General features: G+C 38.5%; 1 protein-coding gene across 2 annotated transcripts in view; it reads right to left on the bottom strand.

Moving 5' to 3' along the window:
• Positions 1-25,341, bottom strand: part of fig4a (FIG4 phosphoinositide 5-phosphatase a) — a 72,857-nt gene that overhangs the window by 30,526 nt on the left and 16,990 nt on the right. For both annotated transcript variants that reach the window (XM_072679546.1, XM_072679553.1), the window contains 9 exons: positions 23,335-23,435; positions 22,977-23,139; positions 15,643-15,740; positions 10,517-10,650; positions 9,220-9,336; positions 8,048-8,093; positions 6,465-6,613; positions 5,865-6,031; positions 167-305 (listed from right to left, as the gene is read on the bottom strand). In XM_072679546.1, the coding sequence (XP_072535647.1) occupies positions 167-305; positions 5,865-6,031; positions 6,465-6,613; positions 8,048-8,093; positions 9,220-9,336; positions 10,517-10,650; positions 15,643-15,740; positions 22,977-23,139; positions 23,335-23,435 (1,114 nt within the window). The remainder of the gene's footprint in view (positions 1-166; positions 306-5,864; positions 6,032-6,464; positions 6,614-8,047; positions 8,094-9,219; positions 9,337-10,516; positions 10,651-15,642; positions 15,741-22,976; positions 23,140-23,334; positions 23,436-25,341) is intronic.

Raw genomic sequence — 25,341 nt, 5'->3', positions numbered from 1 at the left:
TTACCAAACCCGTACATATTTCTGCTCAACATCAGGTAAGGATGGCTATGTTTTTTAGTTGTGTTTAGTTTCTGTTTCTTGAGCCCTCCTAAATTCTATATACATACTTTTAAATGTAGCTTTCACTAATCCCTCACTGCCCCTAAACAAGCACACATATCCATACCTGCGTCTCTCTTGGGACAGGGCCATGGTGTTGCTGTGATGAAGATAGAAGTCGGTGGGCAGTTCCCAAAGATGAGGCTTAGAGTCTGAAGGCTGGTACACCTGCAGGAAGAGGTTTATGGCATCCTGCCTGTCTGCATCTGAAAGAAAGAAAGAGGATGGGAATAATTACCAATATTTATATATGATCCAATACAACTTTTCTTATTAGTGAATTCAGCTGCATGAGGGTGCACCCATTGCAGAAGACACAGGTGGCCAACTGCACACACTGTTTGCTTTGCCAATAGGATGGGACACTCTTGAGCAGCCTCACATGAGTCTAATGTCACATTGCCTGAACCTAGGCATGGGCTAGAGGTGTGTACAGCCCTCTTGCACACGCCTCTACAAGGGTCTACTGCATTCTGTGGAGTGTCGGATCTCCATTCAATAGCAACTCAAAACCATCAACAGTGACGAAACAGTGTAAACAAAAAGTAGCATTACTGGACTGCAGAGGACAAGAATGATCATATGATGTGGTGGAGCAATTTGGGTAGATCTTAAATGTATGGCAGTGCAAGTGTCTGTCTGCGGACATACATGGCACAGGAAATACTACAGTTACTACACATATATCAACATATGAGTCCCTGCAGTTTACCTAATGACCCAACAGATAAATCAACTTGGCCCTTTACCATATTCTTCAGCTTCTTGTAAAAATAAATGACATTCGTAAACATCACAATTATTTAAATATATGCTAATTTCACTCTTTCCATGACTTTATTGCTTGCCCTTAATATATAGAAGGGGAAAATAATTACTACATACATATCATCACTGTCAGACAAGAACCTTGTGTCTACATTTTTGCTAATTTTAATTTTTTGACAATGTGAATCTTTACACTGTGTCAACATTTCATGCTGAATGGACAAAAAAAATGTTTCAAAATGACTTGGAATACAATATTTTGACATTGAATATTTTACATTTTGTCAGCCAATAAGGAAATAAGGTTTCTGTAATGCTCACACAAGGTACTTTGTAACTGAATTTGGATCACAATATCACTGTTTGTCACAATTCTTCTGCACACGATAATCGTCTCTTTAAACGGACACAATCGCTCAAGCTTAATCTCGAGTCTCCTTACACTTATGCATGCATACTGTTCACTTACTAGCATCACTGAACTGATCTCAGAAAAGAAAGACTTGTTCCACAAGCCTGATTAATGATCCCATCCTCAACACCACCAAAGCAACAGCATAATAAGTACTACACTTTTGGAAATCCCCAAACCACAAACAGCCCATAAGAACTAATAACCATCCAATAACGATCACAAACTCATTTAGTTACTGCAAAACAACTATGAGAGGCTGACGTAAATGGGAACTGAAAACTAGCAACATCCTCCAAGTCCAACCGAGACTTTCCTCAGACTGCTAAATAAGCAACTGCTTGTTACTACAACTGTAGTTTCTGACATGATCTAAAGGGATTGTGAGCAAGGCCTGTGGCTTGACCTCCAATTAGTGAAGTCCCTCTTGACAAAGTCCATTAAGAAATAGGGCTTTAAAAATCATGCGAGACCCTAAAGAAATAAAACAGCCACCAAACATAAAAAAAAACAGAGCAAGGCTATTTCATTTGTCAGGAAGAAAGGAGCTCCTGAAACAAATGTTGGCAAATGGCACTGCAGTTAAGCAAAGCTGAAACTCCAGCCCAGTGCATGTGTTTGGAGGAAAAATAAAATGCGAGGAACTGAATAAACCAACTAACTCTGCGTCCTACCTGCGCAACTCGCATGGGATAATGTGTACTTATATTTCACCTGAATCATTCACATTGAATGAGTAATAGACAAACTGCCACAACAAACAAAGCAATGGCCTCAGACTCAACTTCAAACTTCAGAACAACGGAGCTCAGACAGGTTTTGCAAACTATGTTAGAAATGTGTCACACTTAGCACAGTGCCATTGGTTTAACATCAGAGGTCTACCGCACTTAGAATCTATTTTTATTTCAGCCATTAACTTGTTACCACATTCTCTACAAAAACATCACTCTTCTAAATGATTAAAACTGAGATTGAAAAACAACTAAAGCAGGTAGCTCGTTCTTTCAAGCACAAGATTAAAGCTCCTAAGAGAAAATGACAATGGCCATTAATCAGGGAGGATATTTCAATTTCTTCTTAATTTCTCAATGTTTTCCGCAGACTCAAATCCATGCAAATTTCAACAATTACCAGACTTTTTTTTAATGTTGCCGGTTTTAGGTAATGAGCGGGCCCTTCAAAAGGTCTTAGGATATGAAAACTGGACAGAAATAGACATAAATTAATCCTGACTGAATGAGCTGAGTCAGAAGAGAAAATGGCAAAACCTTTTCTTCTATTCATGAAGTGCAGTTGAAAGTAAATGTAGATGGAAGGTGGAAAAGAAGCTGAATTAGCAGATAAGGAGAGCTGGAAAAAGTACTAAGAATAAAGTATGAGAAGATGCCTGGGTTACAGTGACAGAAGACAGGCCACTTAGTCTGGGTGGTTAGAATAGCTCTTCTGCTGTTATTTTTTTATGTCTTCAATTTGTCCCTTTTGTGCATCAGATTCATGATGGGAAAAGACATCAGAGTCTATCTGGAACATGATACACAGGCAATGCTACTAGGATCAGCGTCTGGACATGTGGTAAAGAAAAAAAAGAATAGGATAAATGGAAATTGGATAAATGTTTAGAATTGTACTCTGGAAGAGCAGAATGTTTAGGGAAAAATATTCACATTTCATTCATTGGACTGCATTTATAACCCTACACTACATGTTAAATATCAGTGGCTGGTGTGGTGCAATGCATAACACCAACATACACTGGCCCACCTCTGTAATACAAGTAGCCTTGTAAGTTGCTCTGGATAGGAGCATGAGCTAAACGCCATAAAAGTAAATGGAAAACCGAAACCTAACAATGCATAAAAGGGACCCTTTTAAACACAATAATGTGATATTTGAAGGATCCGATCCTTGCTCAGTATTTTTATGATGGGTAAGTCATGAACACTGACCTTAGCCAAGGCCCACCAAGAGCCTGCAGTTCTTTAGGTGTTCTAGGCTGGGCAGGGTTGACCAAAGTTGACACTGGTTTGTGTCACTAATCCTAATAAACACTTAAATTAAGACTCTACTTGAATGAAAAATTACCACTGTTCAGCCCTTAGCTGTTTCTGTTACTTTACCTTTACCTTTAAGACCTTCTTTGTACTGTGAATCAGTTAAAAAGCAGTCTAGCTTCACAAGTTATTTTAACTTCAGTGTGACTTGGCAGGGCCACTGTGCTGCCATCTGAAACCATATTCATATGATTGAACGTGTGCTGAATTTGGAGAAGCCGCAAAAACACTTAATTCAAAGTGGGCTTTAGTTATATAGACAGTATATTTCGAAACATTATTAAAACTTTATTCTGTTTTATTTGTTTTATACCATACAGGCCCTCTAATGGCATGGAAGGTGTGTTTTCTGACATTTCAATGTCACACAACAATCACAAATTAATTGGAACTATAGTATGGTATATATGGTATATATGGTATAAAATAGTATCGGCAGTATATTATTATTACAGAATTTCACACAAAGTTGAAATATATGAATATGGTTTATGCAGTGTTACATAGTTTCCGTGAGTGCTGTCCCGTTTGCTTTACCCATGCAGTTAGTAGCGTGCCAAGCCCTGAGTAGCAGTGATGGAGCGCTATTCTCCCTATTACAGGTCAGTGGAGCTGTGGTTGGTGTGACTTAGGAAATAACGCGACTACCTGCCAGTGACCTACCACCATGTGGGATATAGGGGTTTGATTCCTTGGATGGGTGACTATACTGCGCTGCACCAGTGAGAGTCCTTGGGCAAGATTCCTAAAAGTACGTTGGCCGACCTCTGTAATATGAGTAACCTTAAGTCATAAGTCGCTCTGGATAAGAGCTTCAGCTAAATGTCATCAATGTAAATGCACACGAGGCAACAACATGCCTTTGAAGCTGTCATTTTTAGGTAACAATGCCACATTTTGTTGCTTTAAACAGTTTATCATGTGTGTTATCTTTACGTTTTTTGTCAAATAATAATGGGCAGGATCCATAAAGACAGAAAGAACAACAATCTGAAAATCAGTTCAGTTCAGTTAGTTCAGCCAGTTCAGCACCCCTGTGGTTCTGACCTTTATGAATACAATCAGAGATTTCCCATCTCCTAAAGCAAGTCTGCCAATTCCTTCTTATTATCTACCTTTTATACACACGCTTGCACAAGCGCCAGCCTTTCAGATAGATTGTCGTGGTATATTCGCTTACGCACAAACTGCCTTTCAGGCATCTGAAACTAACACATGGGGATAATTTAAAAGGTCACTTGTTAGGACTTCAAGGGAAATGGCAATAATTACACTCATCTCACTTCAGCCCTTGAGATTGCATTTCTCTCATATTCCGCCATCATAATCATCTCATTAGATAGAAGTAATGATTCAGTGCTGTGTTGTTGGGGGGGGGGCTACTAATTACTGCTTAAAAACAAATGTCTGCATTTGTCCTTCCTTCCAAAAAGTGAGATATGATATCACAACAAAGAACATTTGCTTTAAAGCATTAATTCTTCACCTAAAAACACAGGAAGACAGATATGACTTAGTACCTCGGGTAGCAGCGGAGCGAGGATTCCTATTACATCTCTGATTGGGCTCAAGGGCAGAGCTACTTTCAATATGAAGGTTTGGAAGAGTGTCAAAGAGTTCGGTAACCACGGACAACAGAAACTGGTTTGTTGCCATGGGAAACTAGAACAGCACACAATAACCAAAAGAGGACACATTTGAGGGGGGCAGTCATGTTAGGCAGAATATTATCCACTAATGATTTAGTAAGTCCAATAAAATGGGACACAATTACAGCCTCAATTGTATCATGCAGCCATGGCTGAAAATTCCCTTTTCTTCTCCCCTGATTCTGATATGTAGGTGCTGGATACGGAGTACACGTCTGTTAAGAATACATTTAGGCATCTCAAACTGCAGCTCTTCACTGCCATGAACACAGATGCTGGCACACATACAGGACAAGGTCATATGTCTGCGTGGAACATATTTACAGTACATTTTTCTATTAAATCTCTAAAGCAGCCACAATGCATAGCATTATGAAAAATTAATGAGGCTAATAAACTGAAACAAAAAGCCAGTAAACTGATTACTCTTGCCATTCCCTTCATAAAATTCTAGGACCATTATCTGTCTTAATAATATGTTTTGATACATTTTCCTAAAAGCCAGGGCTTACTTGATAACAGCTAAAAAATTACTTCATGCATTACACTCTCATTTGTATGCTGCATAGCTTGTAAATCACAACTAGGAACTAGTGTTCATTTTTCTTCGTCTGGCACATGGGCTTACTGTATGTTATATAATGATTTGGTAATGATTGTGCTATTACAACACCAACCTTATGGATGGCTTTGTTTTCGAGTAATACGGACCGCTCAAACACAGAGCACCTCTATTGATGCTGTAATAATTATTTTTTTTTTTAAAAGGCGGGTGTGTTTAGGTGCATATAAAACACACACACACACACACACACACACACACACACACACACACACACACACAAGATTGTACACAGAACTAAGTTAGCGTCTGTGTGGTACCTGAGAAGGCATTGCTGTAGTAACGTGACAGTGTCTGCATGATGTCTTTGGAGTGTTGCGTCCACGGGGCAATCTTGCGGTATGTCTTGACTCTGTGAACCAGCTGTGATCCTCCATACTGCAGAGACAGCGTGTCCCCATGATCTTCATACAGCTCCTCAAATAACCTGCACGTGATGCAGCATAAATTACAGCCTATTACATTTCCATTCTTAACATTTTTATGGCAATAAACTCATGAATTCTGCATCTGGCCACAAGGATGGTAGTAAACTCATTTCAACATAGTACAAAGATTTAATTTCTTCTTTCAACATCGATATATTAGACAAACTATTGATGCCTTCTACTGAACATACAATAGTCTATTTCACCTAGTGTTGTAAAGCCCCCCTTGTTAATGGCTTACAGCTAAGGTTTCCAGCAGGCTTGTGAAATTCAGTTCTGCATTACATGCAGCAACCTCCATACACATTCTTACTGTGCCAATTTAGGACAAAGACACATAGCACTGAAACATGGCAGCATGGTTCTAATATTATTTCTACATGTTGGACAGCAAGCCATGTTCCTTTTTAGGCCTAGGAGGTTAGATGATACCTGACGCAGTCGGTGTCAAACTGTAACTTTGGCTTGTCAATCATCCCAAGTGCATAAAGCTGATAGGCCAGGGCACATTTGCCCACCATGAACTGTGCAGTGTTAGTGCGGTCCAGGCAATCCACACAGTTCGTCCTCAAAACTCCGGTCTGCAAAAGGAATCACAAGTGCAAAATAAGGAGAAATACTAGTGCTGCTTACATTTCCATAGAGAGAGCATTTGCATTTGCATAATGCAGCACATACAGCATGTTCAATCTGTTTATGACTAACACACAGAGGTAGGTAGGATAGCTTTAACCTCTAGTCAAGTAAACGTGTTGTTACCTCATTAAAATAATCACTTTAAGAGCAAGAAGCCCAGCTAAAAGTAGGCATAAAAAAAACCTCTCAGGTCAAAACCTCTGTAAGTAAAGTACTATAGAGTTTCTTTCAGAGCTGCAGTGGGCATTCTTATCAGCATAGGATGTTTAAATGAAGTTTAGAAATGTTATTTCTTATTTTTTGTGATGTTTTTGGTCTAAACTTTACTAAAAGTGAGATTCTGAACTTTCCTATCAAAAATACATTAGGCAGAAATCTATGCAGATAAGTACACATCCATCTAATATTTACTTAAGTACTTATGACTGAGTAAATTATTAACATATAATGCATGCACCAAACAAATCACTGCTACATTTATAATTTACTAGAAAACTCATAGAACAACTCTTTCAATACAAACTTCTAGAATTCAAAGCTAAATATATGTAAAATACAACCTATAGTTGGGGTGTAATGGTTTCTGTACTGAACTGTCGTGGTACAGGGGTCACGAATTGTTGCATGCATTCCCACAGAGAATACACAGTATGCGCTTTTAGCGTATGTGCCACCCGAGAACCTTATTATTACCTTAGTTATTATGGGAACTGTAGTGGTTTAGGAGTATTGTTATGATAACTGTAGCCTGGTTTGACACCCCCCCCCCCCACTACTCTTTTCCTCTCTCACTGCCACGTGTAGAGAAAGAGAAACTCAAAAAACTCTCTTTGTTCTTTAACTCTCACTGTTCTCACCTTTGAATGTGAAACAATTGAAAATAATGAAGTATTTCACTGATATTCTGGCTTTTAACACCTTATTTCTACTCATGAACTGTCAGTCTAAATATTCGTTTTCACTAGAGGTCCAAACGGAACCGTGACATTACATTTCTAATCTGTAGTTCAAAAAGCATTTACAAAATCTATAAAATACTATAGATTTACAGTAGAGACAAATCATCAGCAGAATTAATAAAATTAGCCTGGCAAATGTATTTGATCCCACCAATAGCTTTGCAAACATAAACTATATTACCATAAATGCATCGATAGAGTTGAAATCATATAGGTGTAAATTCTGTGACTTAACACACTCAACTCTGAAATCTAAAATGGATCTTTAGTGTCAATCTTCAGAAATATTGCTCTGAAAGTGGTTAAAATGAACAGGTGACATTTGAGGGAAATACAGGATGATGGGGTTGCATTAGGTTGTGCTCCACACTCCCCCACTAAACATGGACAAAGGTGACATGCTCCTTTTCATAAACTCACCTGAAGTCTGCCATGAGCGGTCATCAGTCCCCCTAAATCACCCCATCTGTTCACAGAGAGTACAGTAAGCTTTTGCGCATTGTGCTATGCAAATGTAAGCAAACGGAGGCATAAAGTACTCTGCACTTGTCACTGAAATTCACAGATTTTATATTGTATACCTGTACAAAATAAGCTTTATTCACAATATAAAAAGGTATACAGCCCTACACAGAAGGTCCAGTACAGTCTATCCGTACATTACAGCCAGGTAACATTAATAATTCTGCCACTTTCAGATTTGTTTTACATGTTTATTAGACTTTTTAGCCAAAAGAAAAAAATAATATACCATTTATGATTATACTGTGGGTGGTGGGGTGGGACCATGATTCATGTGAAATTATTTTGTTATGCATGCGCCCAACAGATATCGCCACCCGTGAGAAATGGTCCAAGACATCAGAGTGTCTGCCAGCTCGTCTCAGAACACAACCTAACTCTGCTCTCCCACAGACTGCCTTTGAGTGTGGGTGGGTATGTGCATTAAACTGTGTGAGATGGACGGCTTAGCTGTTTTACTGACAAAAATGGCAAATATATATATATATATATATATATATATATATATATATATATATATATATATATATTTGCCATTTTTGTCATTTTTATTTCTGATTGTGAATAACGTAATTAGTATGATTATCAGAAGACTATCACAGTAAAGCTACATAGACTGTTGGAATTTCCTAAAAAGCTTAGGATCTTAGAACACATTCTGAAAACAATGTGGGAAATGCAAATAAAAGAAGTGGGTGCCTATGCAATATACTGAATATGTAATTGGTTAAAAATGATTTAAAATGACTTCAAATTAAACAAACTAGTGTCATTAGCATTGTCATTCACACAGTCTTCTTTAATATCCTTGTACAGGGATGGGCCAAGTAGGGTGAAAGCAACTTTTCATTTGTCATTCTCTTTCATTCATCTCTTTCAAAGCTCTTTGAGACCTGTGGCCTTGCTGCCGTGGAGCACTTTATGCATTCAGAAGAAAGGCCTTGTGCCCAGCTACCACGGCCAGAAAGAAAAACTACTCTTTCTGTTATTTTACATCATCCACAACATGGAAATACAAAATTACAGAAATACAGCATGTCTGATCAGGTGTGTGTTGTGCATGTGCCCACCTCTCGTCCGGTCGTACAGTATGACAGTGGAAGTCAGCCCGGTTGATGTAGAATCCAGTCCGCTTTACTACATTTTCAGCAATCATTCCCAAGCGGTCCAACACATTACAGAGCTTACTGTCCATAGAAGAAAGCAAATTATTGATGTTACAAAACCAAAAAGAAAATAAACATAAATCACTTAAAATCAAGGCAATACCATCTATTTATCTCTCCATCTAACTGTCTATCGACAAGTTTTCTTCTATCCATCTATCTATATGAGTCAAACCAGTCCTCAACATCCACCTTTCAACCTGTCTCTTAACATTTTTCTTTCTATCTATCTGCAAATCGCTCTACAATGTATTCGGAAAGTCTTCAGACCCTTTCAGGTGTTTTTTAACAAATTCATTAAAAAGAAAAAACGGAAAGTTTTCAGACCATTTAGTCATTACTTACTTGAAGCACCTTTGGGAGAAATGGGAGGCCCTAAAAGGGTCTATATACCTTAAACTAAAATTGTTGTGTTTCTGTTTTAATACAAAAATGTTTACACTGTTTACACTTTCTCATTATGGGGTGTAGATTGACGGGGGGAACAATTTATTATATATTTTTTTTATTTTACTGCTAGGCCTCAACATAAATTGTGAAAAAAATAGCTGGCTAAATAACCAATACCTAAATTCAAAACCTCTAACAGAATTAATCTTGCCCTTATCAGTTTATTATTATTATTATTATTTTTTTTTTTAACAAAAACACAACATTCTTACCATCCACTCAACAACTTTTTTTCTATCCATCCATTCATCCCTCTACAACTTCCTTACCATCCATTCATCTCTCTACAACATTCTTACCATCCATTCATCTCTCTACAACATTCTTACCATCCATTCATTCATCCACCCATCTCTCTACAACTTCCTTACCATCCATTCATCTCTCTACAACATTCTTACCATCCATTCATCCATCCACCCATCCCTCTACAACTTCCTTACCATCCATTCATCTCAACAACTTTCTTACCATCCATTCATCCATCCACCCATCCCTCTACAACTTTACCATCCATTCATCTCAACAACTTTCTTACCATCCATTCATCCACCCATCCCTCTACAACTTTTTTCCATCCATTCATCCATCCACCCCTCTACAACATTCTTTCCATCCATCCATCCATCTCTCAACAATTTTTTGCATCCATCCATCCCTCAACAATTTTTTCCATTCATCAATCCAGTCATCCCTCTACAACTTCCACAACAAGATCTTAAATCTAAATATTTATGTTATCCACACACACCTCTTAGTGTAGCGAGCCATGTCCCAGGCGATATACTCAATGCAGTGCTCAGGAGGCAGAAACTGATTGAGGTTGGTGACCGCTGGATAGAGCTCCTCGCTCAGGATCTTCTCATGCTTCCGCTTTTCTCGTTTCTGCGTACATTCAAGTAGATATCATCAGCATCAAACACCATCCTATTTGATGAAACCTATATAAACTTGAATGTACTGACCAAAACAGGACGATACTAAGAGCATACTTTCAGGCAAGTACAGCTTAGTGTTTCTCCAAGTAAAGGCACTGAAATTCACAGGAACAGAATAATAGTTGCTTTCCACATTCAAGTAAAAGGGTGGTGCCAGTTACATCGAAATCCAGTCTATTCACTGTTATTCTGCAGCAAGTGAAAATGCACTGATTTTCATTTTCATTATCATCAAACCATTAAAAGACACACAAGATGAAGTGGATGCAGAAAAACACACAATAACTGGAGTTGGAGCTCCAGATGGATAAACCATAGGTGTGCATGATATAAACATCAACATATTGCCACTTAAGACACATATTCAAGCACTTTTTTCACTGTATCAAAAGCTGTATCATATTGAAACACCACTGAATGGTATAAAATGTAATAAATTGACAAATACATCATACAGTGGCACACTCACAACCCAAATCAAACACCGTTTAGAAATGATTTGACCTTCTGTTTTACTTGTCCCATACACCATACACCTGAAGAGGAAACAGCTCTACAGTACAGCAGGAGGGAGTCTATTTTAAAATCACAAAACATGAGTCACATTTGATGGCCCTTTCTAGCTCTTTCCCTCTGTGCCTGGTGTAACCCGCAGTTAGTGCTTATTGTAGAACACCATGCTTCTATCCTAAGATCTTTCCACAGCTTTCCAGCTGCCAGCCTCAGAGATCCACGTGAGTCGTCCTGCACATACACGCACACGCGGTCAGACTGCAAAAACACTCTTATAATTCTTTTTGAAGCCAGCTGTGCCTCCTCCAGTAGCCCGCAATAACTCAATGAACTGCCCTTGCCCTCGCATTCATGCCTTACTAAAAACCTGGACTTGATGATCACAGAGATGTCAAAACAATTTATCCGAAACACACAAAATCTTTAATAAGGATTTTCCACTGAACTAAAAAAAAAAAAAAAAAAAAAAAAAAAAAAAAAGAATTAAAAACAATAAAACTAAAATAAACCAGTAAAACACATAGTCAGGTCAAGTTAGTGTAATTTAATTTGGTTCTTCCCATATTAATTCATCAAATATTAATTGGAGCATGTCTAGTCAAAATGATGAATGTTAAACCTTTGCAGGATCTAAACTGTATTGTGAACATTGAACTACTAACAGGATGGCTGAACTATAATAAACATAAATAAACATAATATTTATCTCTAAATTAACTGGTTTTATGTCCACAACACAAGAGAGTTTTCAAATTGCCAATGAATTTTCCAAATTATAATTAATAAATTCTATCTTTAGATAGAATAGTCGAGAATCTTGAATAGTAGAGAACAGTGTTTGAGTGGAGAACTAATCGATTACAAATAGCATAATAAGTCCTATTTAAATGGATGTAGAGCAGCATTTTATTTTTATTTTTTTTGATAGCAGGCTTTAAAATCTTGTGCTACTGGTGCATTTTGTTTGCATGTCAAAATATTGTGATCAGGAATCTCCCATTACTCGCCAATCTGATCAGAGTCTCTGATAGAACAGCATTTCCACCATAGTTTGGTTTTTACAAGGCATAATTCAAGAGGAAAAACAGGAAGGGAGTAATGGTAATAATCTTCTTACATGGATCTTAAATATCTTTGTCATTGTACAACTACAGTCAAACTAGGTGGTTTTGGCAGTGAGGACAAAAATGTCAGAAAATAGACAAACCTTTTCTAGAAGAGTGACGAGTTTAAATCCTCCTCTTCTGACAGACTCTTTTGAGCTAAAGCTTTCCTCTTTCCCAAACTCTCTGTTCCACCTCAAAGAATGCAGCAGTTACGCCTTGCTGTTGAAATGTACACCATATAACTGCAGCACTATTTAAGGTGGATAGGAGAGTTAGGACCAATTAGAACCAATGATAGCTTTTGCTTTGTCTGCTAACTGGTAATGTTGCTGCATTTAACAGTTTAAATTGAGCTCTGTTTTGTTTTGCTCAGCAAAATAATGCCACAAATGAACTCTGTCTAGGGTAGTTTTCGAAAATGTAGTCTGCAGTTTGTTATTAATGGCACCAAGAGGAAGCCAGATGGCACTCCGCTACAGCGAAACTAAGGATAAGAAGTGGATCAGAATCTTAAAAGCAGATACTCAATCCATTAAAAATGCCTGGATCGCCCCAGATCCTAAGCCACTGGATCTGGTCAGAACATGCCTAACTGTAATACATGCAGTATTGCAGCACAATATGTTTGCCCTATTCTAAAAATGTATTTTATCTGCCTTTTATTGTTTCACAAGGAACTAATGCTGTTTCCTGCTCATTTCATTTTTCCAGAATATAACAGATATTCTAGAACATATAACCTATGCAATATAGTATCATCCCCCCTTACACAGGTTTTGAAAATGTCAGTGACACCAGAATACAAGGGAACTCATCAGAGGTAGTCCATCCCAGAGAACTGCAGTTAAAGGGAAATGTTGGCTACAATTGTTAGTGGAAACCTCATAAGTTGATTAAATAAGGACTGATTTTATTGGCCTTTGAATGCTTTCTCAAAGGCCATCACGTCATATATGCTATAACAAGCAATTCATCTCAATATCTAAGATGTAACATATGCTTATAGGATGAATTTAATTTTTTTAATTATTATTATTTGTTTATTTTCTCAATTATAGGAAATCAATTACAGGACTATTTGTTTAGTCTTGCTATTAGTTACAGTTACAAGTCTTTAATTATAGAACCCTCTTTCAGTCCAAGGGACAGAACAGATGTGCTACAGCACCTAGCCAAAGCAACTGGGAACAGTTGGTTAGTCTGTAGTTTGGATGGCAAGTATGCACACCCAGTTGAAAGTTCATTAACTAACTAGATCTACTAGATCCAACTAATCTTGCTAGCCAAACAACCTGACAGCTAACTGCTTTAAGTTGTTCTGCCTCTTCGTTTTTTAAAACACTGTATTTACTGTGTGCAGTGCTTCAGTTCTGTCCTCCAGACTAACTTTTTTTTTCTATAATGAATGGTTTGATACTTTAAGCTGTAATCAAATCTATAATACCGGGAGAACTGACTGCTATTTAGACACCTTTCTGTCTCAAGAGTGTGGTCTCATAATTATCCATTAAGAAAAAGAAACATAAAAGTGGGGCCAATAACTCCAGATTCACTGATTCCAGAAAGGGAGGAAAAGATTAAAGAAACAAAGAAATATACAGTATCTTTTCTTTTGTTCATTTGTTTTTCAAGACTTACACTAAGAATCAAGAGACCGGAGAGAATATCCAATGTTTATGGGCTTGGTCAGAGACAGAAACAGCTTAAGACAGACCAGGAAGCTGATTAAATTAGCTACATTAAATTAAGTTGAATTTAGTATGTATTTTGAGTGTTAAATACTGAGGTAAAAGACACATAAGAGTCATACGAGTAAGGTTCTTAGTCTTTACTGAAGATGACCCACTTATAAAACAAAAACAACATTTGTTTGGCATGAACATTTGAGTTTTGCATCGAGGCAGCAGCTACAGTCGCTGAGGCAATACCCACAGCACAACATACTTTCCCCAAACCTGCATCATTGCCACGCAAACCTGACAGGCAAACACATACACATAGCCAGAAGGTTAGAATTAAAAGTTCTATTATGGCTGACGGTCCTAATTTATCAATCACGTTCATCTCTGACCTCTTTAACATGCAAAACAACAGATCGTTTGTCAGCCAAAAGGGAATAAAGGGACACCACAGATCAGCTGGAGTTGGTCTAGCCGTGCATTTGCTTAAAGAGCAATTCCACTACTTTTTCTTCTGCATAATGTAAAGGGCAAGTTGTGAACAGATTCATTCAACGTGGTTTGGTGTGCATTGCAGAGGAACATACAGACTTATTATCAGTAAGAGTTGCAATGTCTATGTCACAAATATAGCCATTTTTATCAACAATTCAAAATGACTGGCAAACAGACATGAGTAGTCTGCTTTTTATATGTAATGACAATAATGGTTAAATAGGTTTTCATTGGGGGGTATTTTCCTTTGCAACACCCTGCATGTAACCTGCTATCTTAAAAGTAAAGACTATTGTAAAACACAGTTTTAGGCGTCAAACAGCATATTAATGACCTTTTCACACAACCTTTTGTGAAGTAGTTTTTTAAAGAATCAAACTTTTTACATGACAATTTTTTATTACCTCCACTGTGAGCAATTCTGACCTGGTAAGCTCCTCTAGAACTGAGCATTTCACATTAAAACCACATAACAAATAACTTCATATCTTCAGTACTGAATTACGCAGACATTTTGAAAACTCGCTACACTCACACACACAAACACATATCTCAGTACATTCACACGCTCACACACACCTCTTAAGGACCACATGTAACTGCTGCAATGAGCCACTGGACACTGTGCTTCTATAGCTTAAGCCTTCTTTTGGTACCCCTCGCTCTTTCTCTGTCCCTCGTTTATCACGCATTAAACAGTCAGAGACAAAAAAAGGGGGTTTGGCCAAAGGGAGTGCTCATCGGCAGCACATGGCCAGCTTGTGACTGTCCGTGTGAGCGCGAGCGTATGTGTTGACAACAGCGATTATCGCTTTGTTCTCTCAACCTCGTGGGTTACAACGTGAGATGCATCAAATTCAGACAGCGGTTTTACACCAAAGTGTGAACGTGTGTTTAAATATCTGTGTCTGGCAGGCTGAGCCCATAAACAAACAAGTGTGTGTGTGTGTGTGTGTGCGCATGCAGGCGTGTCTGTCCAGCAGGCTCTGCCTCAATTACACTCCCTGTACAGCATCTACAGGAGCTATACCAGTGGGGAATAACATATGCTATCAAATGAACAATTCCTTCCATATCAAAGCAAGAAAAAGGCACGTTTAAACAGGATATGTAGGATATGCAGAATATACAGATAAATGTGCACACCTTCACAAGGTTGAGGATAATGATGGGAGAGCCAAACCGCTGCATCATCTGGTCAAAGTGAAGTGCAGCCACATGTGCATACGGGTCAGCCTGGTCCACTAAAACAGAAAAGGAGAGAGGGGATACAAATAAACTAGTGCATATGAAATATACATGATTGTATTGACAGTATACTGTTTTGCATCATTGTATTAGGAGGTTAAAACACTTAAGGTTTTGCAGTCATTTGAAATATTGTGCTTTTATTCTTTGTAAGAATGTTCTAAGAACAGCACAGCGTATTCTTCTGCATCGGAAATCCCCAATGTAAATGCATTTGTGCTTCAAAAGATAGCAAAACTCTACTATACAAAACGAACGTTAAAAGATGAATTGCTGGCCTTATCAAGAGTACACTGCAAGCTGATTTCAGACATCCAAGACAGCACAACTGGCCTCCCTTATTCTGTGGGGGGGTTGTAGGTTGGCCCTCCTAATGTAACAGAACTGAATAGTTAGCATTCCCCTCTGAGTGCATTGAATGTCCAATGAAGACGTGTCAGTTCAAACAGATGTGATTACAATATTAAATAATCTTCTGACCTCAATCATTTCTGCCGACCTCGATATTGCTCATTGTGTTTACTTGCGGCTGTTTTGGCCAGTCGCACTGTTCTGTTATCTTGTCTGCTCTCTGTTGGAGAAGAGTTTGAGTCTGTGAGCAGTGACATCTCTCATGTAGGTAAATAGTGCAGTGCGTGCAGTGACCAATGCATCAATAACAGAGCCTCCATATACACAGAGCGGCCTGCGAAAGATAGTAGTGTAACGGATCAAACTGGTATGTTGACTTTGCTTAAAAACAGTGGTTTTATTTTATTTATGTTTTGTTTATGTGGAATATTTTTTTCTTATTATATTACAATTCCAATGTCTGATTTAGTCTCAATTGTCAACAGTTCGTTGCTCTTCAAATTGGTGTAACTGTATTATGATGCTATAATATTATCATCATATCAGTGACATACAATGGTCTTAACTATAATAATATAGTTTTTCACATTAAAATAATTACATAACATCTGAAAACATAACTTGGATGAAGCCTTTAACCTCCCAATGCTGGTGGCGTTGTGTGACAGGAAGTCCTACCTAGTGGCAATGACATATAATAAATTGATGAAATGCTCATTATGCCTCCCATATGCGACAGAGCAAAAGAGCAAACATGTTACGTAAGTACATTCACCAGTCAGCCATAACATTAACACCAGGTGAAGTGAAAAACATTGATTATCTTTATCTATGGTGGCATCTGGTAGCAAGTAAATAGTCAGTTCTTGAAGGTAATGTGTTAAAAGCAAGAAAAATGGTCAGTGTAACAATCTAAGACACTTTGACATAGGCTAAATTGTGATGAATAGATGACTGGGTCAAAGCATCTCCAGAACATCAGAAATCATTTTTGCCCTGTTTTTCACCCATTCTTAACAACTGGGGTGGTGTTCTCTTTCTTTTCTCTGCTGATTGTTGGGACATGTTTAAGCAGTCTGAGTATTTAGAAAACTTTGTAATTTGCCTCACCTGGCCTTTCCGAGCAATGAATGTGAACAAGTCATAGGCCTAAGTAACTAAGTAAGTTCTGAGACCTTTGAGTGTGACAAATGATTGAGTGAGAGTTCTAATCTCTTTAAATGTCTACATTTTCACTCTAAAATTGTACAAAACCAAAATAATACACTAAATAAAATAATACTACTTATTTAGCTATTCATAGAATATTCATAAAAATGTCACTGGATGTAATGAACTACGTAAGTACTGTTTATCAATGCTAATTCTATCTTGCTAAAAGCAACGTACACTCTTATTACACTGGGGTTAATATTACTTGGTATTAAGTGTCTTTCTATCCATCTATGTAAATAAAAAAGAAGGAGGGAAGATGAACACATTTTGGTTGATTGTGACAGCATGTCAGTCTGTATTTTGCCAAACTTTGATTAGGCTAAAGCATTACTAAAGTAATTAGGGAAGCTTTTGAGCATTGTGCATTCCGAATAACCCTAACAAGAAGATAACATTCATAATATTGGTTTAAAATATTAACTAAATAAAAAAAATCGATCACATGGCTGCAATTTGATTAGCTTGAGTACCAATACCGATATGACATAACTGTGCTTCCCCAGTAGCAATTCATCCATATAGACTGAAGACAAAAACACTTGTAAAGATTAAATGAGCAACATGACCGATTAAGAAGATCAAAACACCACCCTATCACCTTTCTGCTATCAGATTTTCTTAGCATATAAACACAGAACAGTGCTTGGGAAAGAAATCAAAGAAATCAAATAGAATGAAAAGCCAATGCGTCTGCCACCCCAGACTGCGTGCAAGTCATTAGTCATGCTGTACAGGGATCAGCATTTCAAGCCAAAGGTCTTTCCTTGGAAAAAACCTTAGCCACTGCCACTGACCATGCATTAGCTACAAATATCTGATAAAAAAACAGATTAGAATGAGACAGACAAAAGAATGAGCATTTACAAATGAGAATTTAGGTCATGGAGCCATGTTTGTGAGGCATGCTCCTTACGCAAATCCCCTATCTTTTGAGAGCCTCCTTTAAAATGCTACTCTGCCTTTTCAAATTCAGTTCAATGGCACTTAGTCACTTATTAGTCCTTCACAGAAAGTTAAACATTCATTTGTAAACCTGTTCAAGTGTGTGCAGGAGAGGAGGTGAAGAGTAAAGAATCGAGTGCATCTTCTCTTTCATTAGCTCTTCATTATTACAGCGTATTGAACAATCGATGGAGATCTGCCTACACTACAAGCTTGTGTTACTCACCTGGTTGCTTGTACGGTCTAATGTCAATGATAAAGCAATGCTTTTAATCCTCTGTTACATATGAAAAATATGTAGCATATTTATTACATATAACCTTTCTGGAATGGTGGAGTTAACGGATGCTTTACTTAATGTATTCCTTTTGTTTTATTCACTCTACCTTTTAGGCCATGGTTAACCCCAGTGCACATTTGCCTGACTTGTGTTCATTTGGAAATCACTAAGATGGACAGCTACACTTTCTACTGTATTAGCTACAGTGTAAAAGGTCTAAGCAGACCAACGGTGCTTCTTTTAAAAATGGGAGGAAAAGAAGAGTCCTTATCATGTTCAATAATTAAGTCTGCTTCAACCATCAACCAACAACTGATGATTGAGGGGAAACATGTGATCAGGACAGAGGCTGCTGGAGGTTCTAAAATAATAATGCTCAATCTATATGCTCCAACTGGAGACGGTATAAATGTCTTTATTATCTCTTTATTAGCCGATAAGACATTTCCATTTCATTAGCAGACAAAGCAGAGAGAACTAATTAATAGATGGAGACTTTGCATTCTGAGACAACCCATGGATATGCTCTCAGCAAGAGTAGTCCAAATATTCTGGCAATGACAACCGATTTGGGATTGATGGATATCTGGTGCCACCTTCAACCTAAAGAATTGGACTTTATATGGCAGTTACTGTAGGCTACATATAAAAGTATTAGGACACACCTCTTAATCCTTGGTTTCAGGGGGTTCATTTAGTCACTGGAAACATCTTCTGTGGAGTGACAAATCACACTTGTCTATCTGGCACTTGTCTGTCTGTTGGACGAGTCTAAGTTTGGTGAACATTACATGACTGAATGCACTGTGCCAACTGTGAAGTTTGGTGGAGGAGGGATAATGCTATGAGGTTGTTTTTTTTTCAGGGGTTGGCCTATAAGGCTCCTTAGTTCCAGTGAAGGAAAATCTTAATACTCCAGCATACTGAGAAATTTTAGACAATTGTATGCTTCCAACTTTGTAGAAATAGCTTGGGGAAGGCCCTTTTCGGTTCCAGCATGACTGTGCCCCAGTGCACAAAGCAAGGTCCATGAAGGCACGATTGGGCCTGACTTTAGCCTCATCAAACACCTTTGGGATGGACTTTACACAGCCATTGCAAACCAGGCCCTCTTGTCCAACATCAGTCTGGCCTCATATGTGCTCCTATGGATGAATGGGCAACACTTCCCACTGACACACTCCAAAAAAATAAAGTCTATGAGGGTAAATGGGCATTGCTCAGAATTTTTCCCCCATGGAGCTGGTACACTCCAGGGAGATGTTCCACTACCCTCCAAGTTTGCATTTGGCATTGAACCGGTGGTAAAATTAATATGAGACTAATTACCTCATAAGGGGAATATCTGTTGAATGATCAGCACAATTTAGCTTTTTCACAACTGATCTATTACTGTTTTTAAATTCCATTACCTAGGTCTGCACCCTCCTACTAAGCCTTAAATAGTATAGTACAATATCAGTATATAGGGTCAGTACAACCAAATCCAAAGCCACAATGGTTTACCCAACCTAAACGTTCACTGATAATGTGATAATGTTCAGCTCTGAGCAGTAGTAATGGGGGTGATCAATAATTTAAATACTGGATGGGTCTCTACTGAACAAAACTTTGCACCAGGAATATCTACTCCATTCCTTAAGCAAAAGTTATTAATGTATGGATCAAACCACACACTGAGGGTCTGGATTTCAGCCATTTTGTCATTCCAAAAGCAATGAAATGAAGATTATGTCCAAAGTAGGATATGTAGGGGATGTGGAATAATGCATAAATAATAGGCTGAAATTGAGTGGAATACATTTAACCAATCGTTTTATAGCTAGTCCCACCCCTTAAGCGACCGATATTTACAATTTAGACATCACATCAAAAAATATAGACTGGGATACTATCAAAACAGAACCAACCAATATAAAAACCTGTTTATACATATTTCCAAACACCCGGCAAAAATGTTATTCTCACACTTTAAGACACTTTATATAATAAAAAAATAGAAAAAACTGGGGGGTGAATACAATAGAATACAACGATATCTGGAAAAATGTACACTGATCAGCCATAACATTAGCAAGACAAATGGGCAAGCATAAAGATCTGAGTCACTTGGAAAAGATACATTGTGACTGCTAGATGACTGGGTAAGATCATCTCCAAAACATTAGGCAGGTCTTGTGTTTTTTTTCTGGTATGCAGTGGTCAAAAAGTAGTCCAAGAAAGGATAACTGGTGACCGTGACCTGGTGACGATCCATGGAGGGCTCTTTTCACAACTTACAGGGCTTAAACATCTTGGTGCCAGGATGTGGAGTCCATGAGGGCAAGAGGGACAATAGGGAACTACTCAACATTAGGCAAGTGGTGGTAATAATGTAGCTTATATAGTAGTTAGGAGTCAGCTACTGAAAGAATTTTACTGGAAGGTTAAGATGAGGTTCTTTCTGGCAGCTCGCTCATGGGCTCAATATTACCTTACCTAACACATGTGTTACATACCATAATTTGTTGATGGTTGCAAAACACATAATTACTAGTAATTGGATGAAGCCTAATCTTCCAATGACTGTTTACATCTTCCAAAGTTTACACAATGAAACACATGACAGCCCAGCAACTTAAAAGTACTTGTGTTTCTGCTTCGGTGTGGTAATAATATTCCCTCCTATAAAACTAAACACAGCCTGAGTGAATCAGGCTCTTCATATGATGTCCACCCAGCTGATGAAAATAGCCAGAACACTGGGTGGTAAAGATGTACAAGTAGAGCGGAAAGAGAAGTAGAAGTAGTATAGCAACTCCTGCATACACAATATGTCCCTTTCTGCTGTCACCTGAGGCAAGAAGGCACTGAGAGGTAAGCGGCTGGCACAGTGGGTTGCGAGATGCTCGGTGCGTGAGTGTGTAAATGCATATGAAATGTCACTCTGCTCTGGATGAAAGATGGAGAAGGAAGGGAAAGGATAAGCGGATTACTGATGCCAGGTCCTGCAACACCTGAACTAATACACACATATGCACAGTCAATAACAGCATAAGAAGTGGAAATGATGCAAGAGGAATAAAAGGCAACATATGGGCATTAATTCCTCCCTGTAACCTGACCACAAAATGCTTTTTATAATAAGAAGAAACTGAGTTAGCAAACTAAAATAAGCTTTTAATGACTTGAAATTTGTTCTAAATGTATGGTCATGCTCCAAACTATTTACTCAAGTCTTCAATGAGTGAACAGACGGTAGGACCAAATTTTGCTGCATGTTCCACAGAGTGTAAGAGTAGAGAGAGGACATTCAGGGGTTATATCAGGCTTGAGTGTACCTGAACGGAGCGTACACCGGCTCTGTTCTTGTGAATGGCAAAAGTAATTGAGCTCCGGTGCTGTAATTTGATAGAAATGTAATTTCTAGGGATGTCCTGATCCAGTTTTTCCACTTTTGACCAGTATTCAATAATTTCGACTGATACAGATCTGATCCATTCTTCTATGGTTTCATAAATCCTGCAACATTATTTAGGTAAGGTATGTTGCAAATGAATACTATAAAACAACATTAAGTGTGTACGTGTGTGACATTGTGGACTATTCCGTTTTTAGTGTAAAAGTCTATTGGGTTCTGTGATGTATATAAGGTAACTATGAGACTATGATTGAGGCCAAAAAAAGCTCCTCACCCTTACAACCTTTGACCCAGAATAAAACAAAGTTTTTTCTTGTATGGTGGGCTCAAGAAGCTGTCACCAAGACAACTCATGGGAGCCACATACCATTGCACAGCACAGCAGAGCATATTACATAACAGTTTTTTGGGTTTTGGAACTGGTTTTTACAGCCATGTTTTGGTTACATGAAATTCTTTTTTGAAGTAGGACATAGCATTGTTTGAGGTTCATGATACATCACTTCCATGTACTTCCACTACTCCACTATGCCAAGTTAAATATATTTTTCCATTCTAGGCCACCTTCGTTATTAAGGTGCTTAGTAGCTTAACAGCTTAATATTAAACTAAACAATCTGACTGACCTCCCTGACGATTCAGCTACTAGTTTCTTTAAAATGCTGCAGTAGGATCACTTGCTGTGAGATGCAAATATTGAATGCACTCATAACAGACATATTTTGGATTTGTGGACAACTTCTTCAACCCCTTATACTCTGTGACTTTTATTACACCCTAAAAAAGGCCAGGAAGCAAACCTTAAAGTTTAATGGTCTGGTGACCGTGGTGGCCCAAATTTGACTTCCAAGCTAGCTAATAGCATTTGTTTTGATACATTTTAATGGCAATTTAATTGACAATCAAGGATCACTAATACAGCCTGCCTAACTAGAACAGAAACAGATGTTCAGTCCCATTTTCATAATTTCAGTGCTGAGAATGTCATTACCACATAATTGAACAATACTGGGAGAGAGTTCTTTTTACATAAAACGGACTTACATCGTATTGGTGGTTTGGGCATCATGGTGGAGATATCCTGAGACCAGTAGAGAGGCACAGAGCCTCGCACCTGCACGTAGGAGGAGTAACTGCCCGCCATGAAAGACATCACTGAGGCATCATGAATGATCTGTTCCGTCTCCACCTCGTTTGCCACGTCCCCCTTTAGTCACACACAGACTATAAATTAGTTGACACTTTCTTTACAAAACTGCTGTTTGAAAGCTAAACATTTTGGCCTAACGATGATTTAAAAAAGGTTCTGATCTACAGGGTAAAATTCTGGCCAAGACTAGGTGACTTCTGAAGTACAATTAATTACAATGAATTTCGGTGAAAGCAGTAGCACATGATGTACCTCACAGTTGGCTCCTCTTTTCAGAAAGCGGGTTCCTGCGAAGCGGCTGGAGCGCCGAGCGATGAGTGTGACATAAACTGGTCGTCCATAGATAAGCAACTCTGTGATTAGGGGTTAAGGACATGCATCTTTAAGGGCTGGTTCAGTCTCAACTTCTCATGTGTTGTGGTGCTGCAGAAACCCCAAAAGCTGCAAGCCAAACTTATCCACCAATACAGATTATTTGCTGCCTGTTTTCAACATTTCAACAGGGTCATCTGCTGTTTAGTAACCGGTATGTTACGTACATTAAAAACTCAAATGTGTTAACCAGCTTTTTAAACCTTATTTAGCCACACTGTAACCCTGCTAAAGTATCTCCAGATACCATCAGGAGACAGATAGGTCTGCATGCGATATCCCAGGTGCTGGGAGTCACTGTGGCCACACTCCCTTAGTGGAAGCTAAGGTTAGCTTTTGGTGTAAATGCTGCTAACACACAAAAAACAAGAGCGAGCTGGTGTGCTATTGACTGTATAAACAAACAGATTCAGCAGGAATTCAGAATTCTCCTTTTAGAGAAGAGGAACTAGTGGATTGCCGCAATTCAACCAAACAACTGGAATCCAGGCACCAAAACATGTGCAAGCTCACCATTTAGTGAGGTCACTAAGTCTACTAACTGTGCCTGAAAACAGTGGAAAACACTCCTAAGACCATCCTCTCAACTCTGTGCCCTCAGGTGTGAGTCTTTATCTCTAAACAGGTGTGCTTTAAGCCTCAGTTAGCTGGACGTTCCTGGCTAAACATCGCTGTCCATGGACCACTGGCTCTTTAGTCATTTTATCAGATTGCTGTTGAATCAAGCTACCTTTACCATGAGGAGATAATTGCTTGTTTCATTCCTGGTCTGGCTGGTTTTCCTATTAATCACAGCCATGTTGCTGAAGATTTGGCCACTCAGTCCGACTATACTCTCTACAGCAAGGTGTAAACAGCCTTGAAAAGAAAAACAAAATGTACATGTTTAAAATAAAAACTTAGAAATATCAATTGACCACTAACCCCAGATGTTTACTTGACCAACAGATCACATTCAGCTAGAATAGCTTTTGCTACTTAACAGAAGCTACACTGTTCTGGTCCTTCACCATAGATAAAGCTCCAGAGGGCTGAAGCTCAGGCTGCTGTTGACTGAGCTGACTCATTCAGCTCTACACAGAGCCTTGGATCACTTGTCACTAAGCAACCGCCGACTGCAATGCCATCTAACCAAAAACTTAGGGAAAAAAAACTAATGCAGTAGCTAATATTGGCACCAAACAACTCAGACCATCAAAACACACCACCAATAAACACCTTAAGGAAAAAATTAATTACACATGTTCTTATTGAGAACAGTGATGCAGTTATTTATTTATTTGTTTGTTTGATACTTTTGGTGATTTTATTTTGGTAGAAATCCCCTGCTCAGTTTTCCAATCTCTAGTCATATCACATGACAGCAAAATGTGACAAATGTGGCACCACCCAGGTGGCACTGCTGAGTGTCTCAGCACAATAGGTGTCTCCTAACCACTTGACCTGCTTGCACGTACACCTGAGTGGCTCAGTACCTTACAGCACAAAAGAAAAAAGCACTCTTCAATACTTACAGGGAAAAAAGGTAGTCAATCACCCAACATGTCACTGCTGCAAGAGGTGGACGAGTTTAAGTAAGTGTTTCTCAAACGAGTCATTAGGAATCCACAGAGAATCCAGATTTTTGCTCTAACTACACAACTCAGTCTAGACCATCAAAGGGTCCCTGAGGATTGGTCTGAAAATCTCTGGTTTAAGAAATACATCATAACGACACTAGTCTCAGATTTATGCGCTCTGAAGGGACAAATGAAGGGAGCTCCTGATATCTATTGGATATCAGGATTCTATCAGATGCAGTCAGACAGGCTATTCACACATACACAGTTTCACACTGTTTATCATTCTGGCAATAGGCAGTTGTGTATTTTCAGCGAAATTCTAGTT

This window comes from Salminus brasiliensis, chromosome 1 (genome assembly GCF_030463535.1).
Source record: "Salminus brasiliensis chromosome 1, fSalBra1.hap2, whole genome shotgun sequence".
Classification (NCBI taxonomy): domain Eukaryota; kingdom Metazoa; phylum Chordata; class Actinopteri; order Characiformes; family Bryconidae; genus Salminus; species Salminus brasiliensis.
Note: the sequence above shows the minus strand (reverse complement) of the source record. Positions and strands in the feature narration are given on the sequence as shown.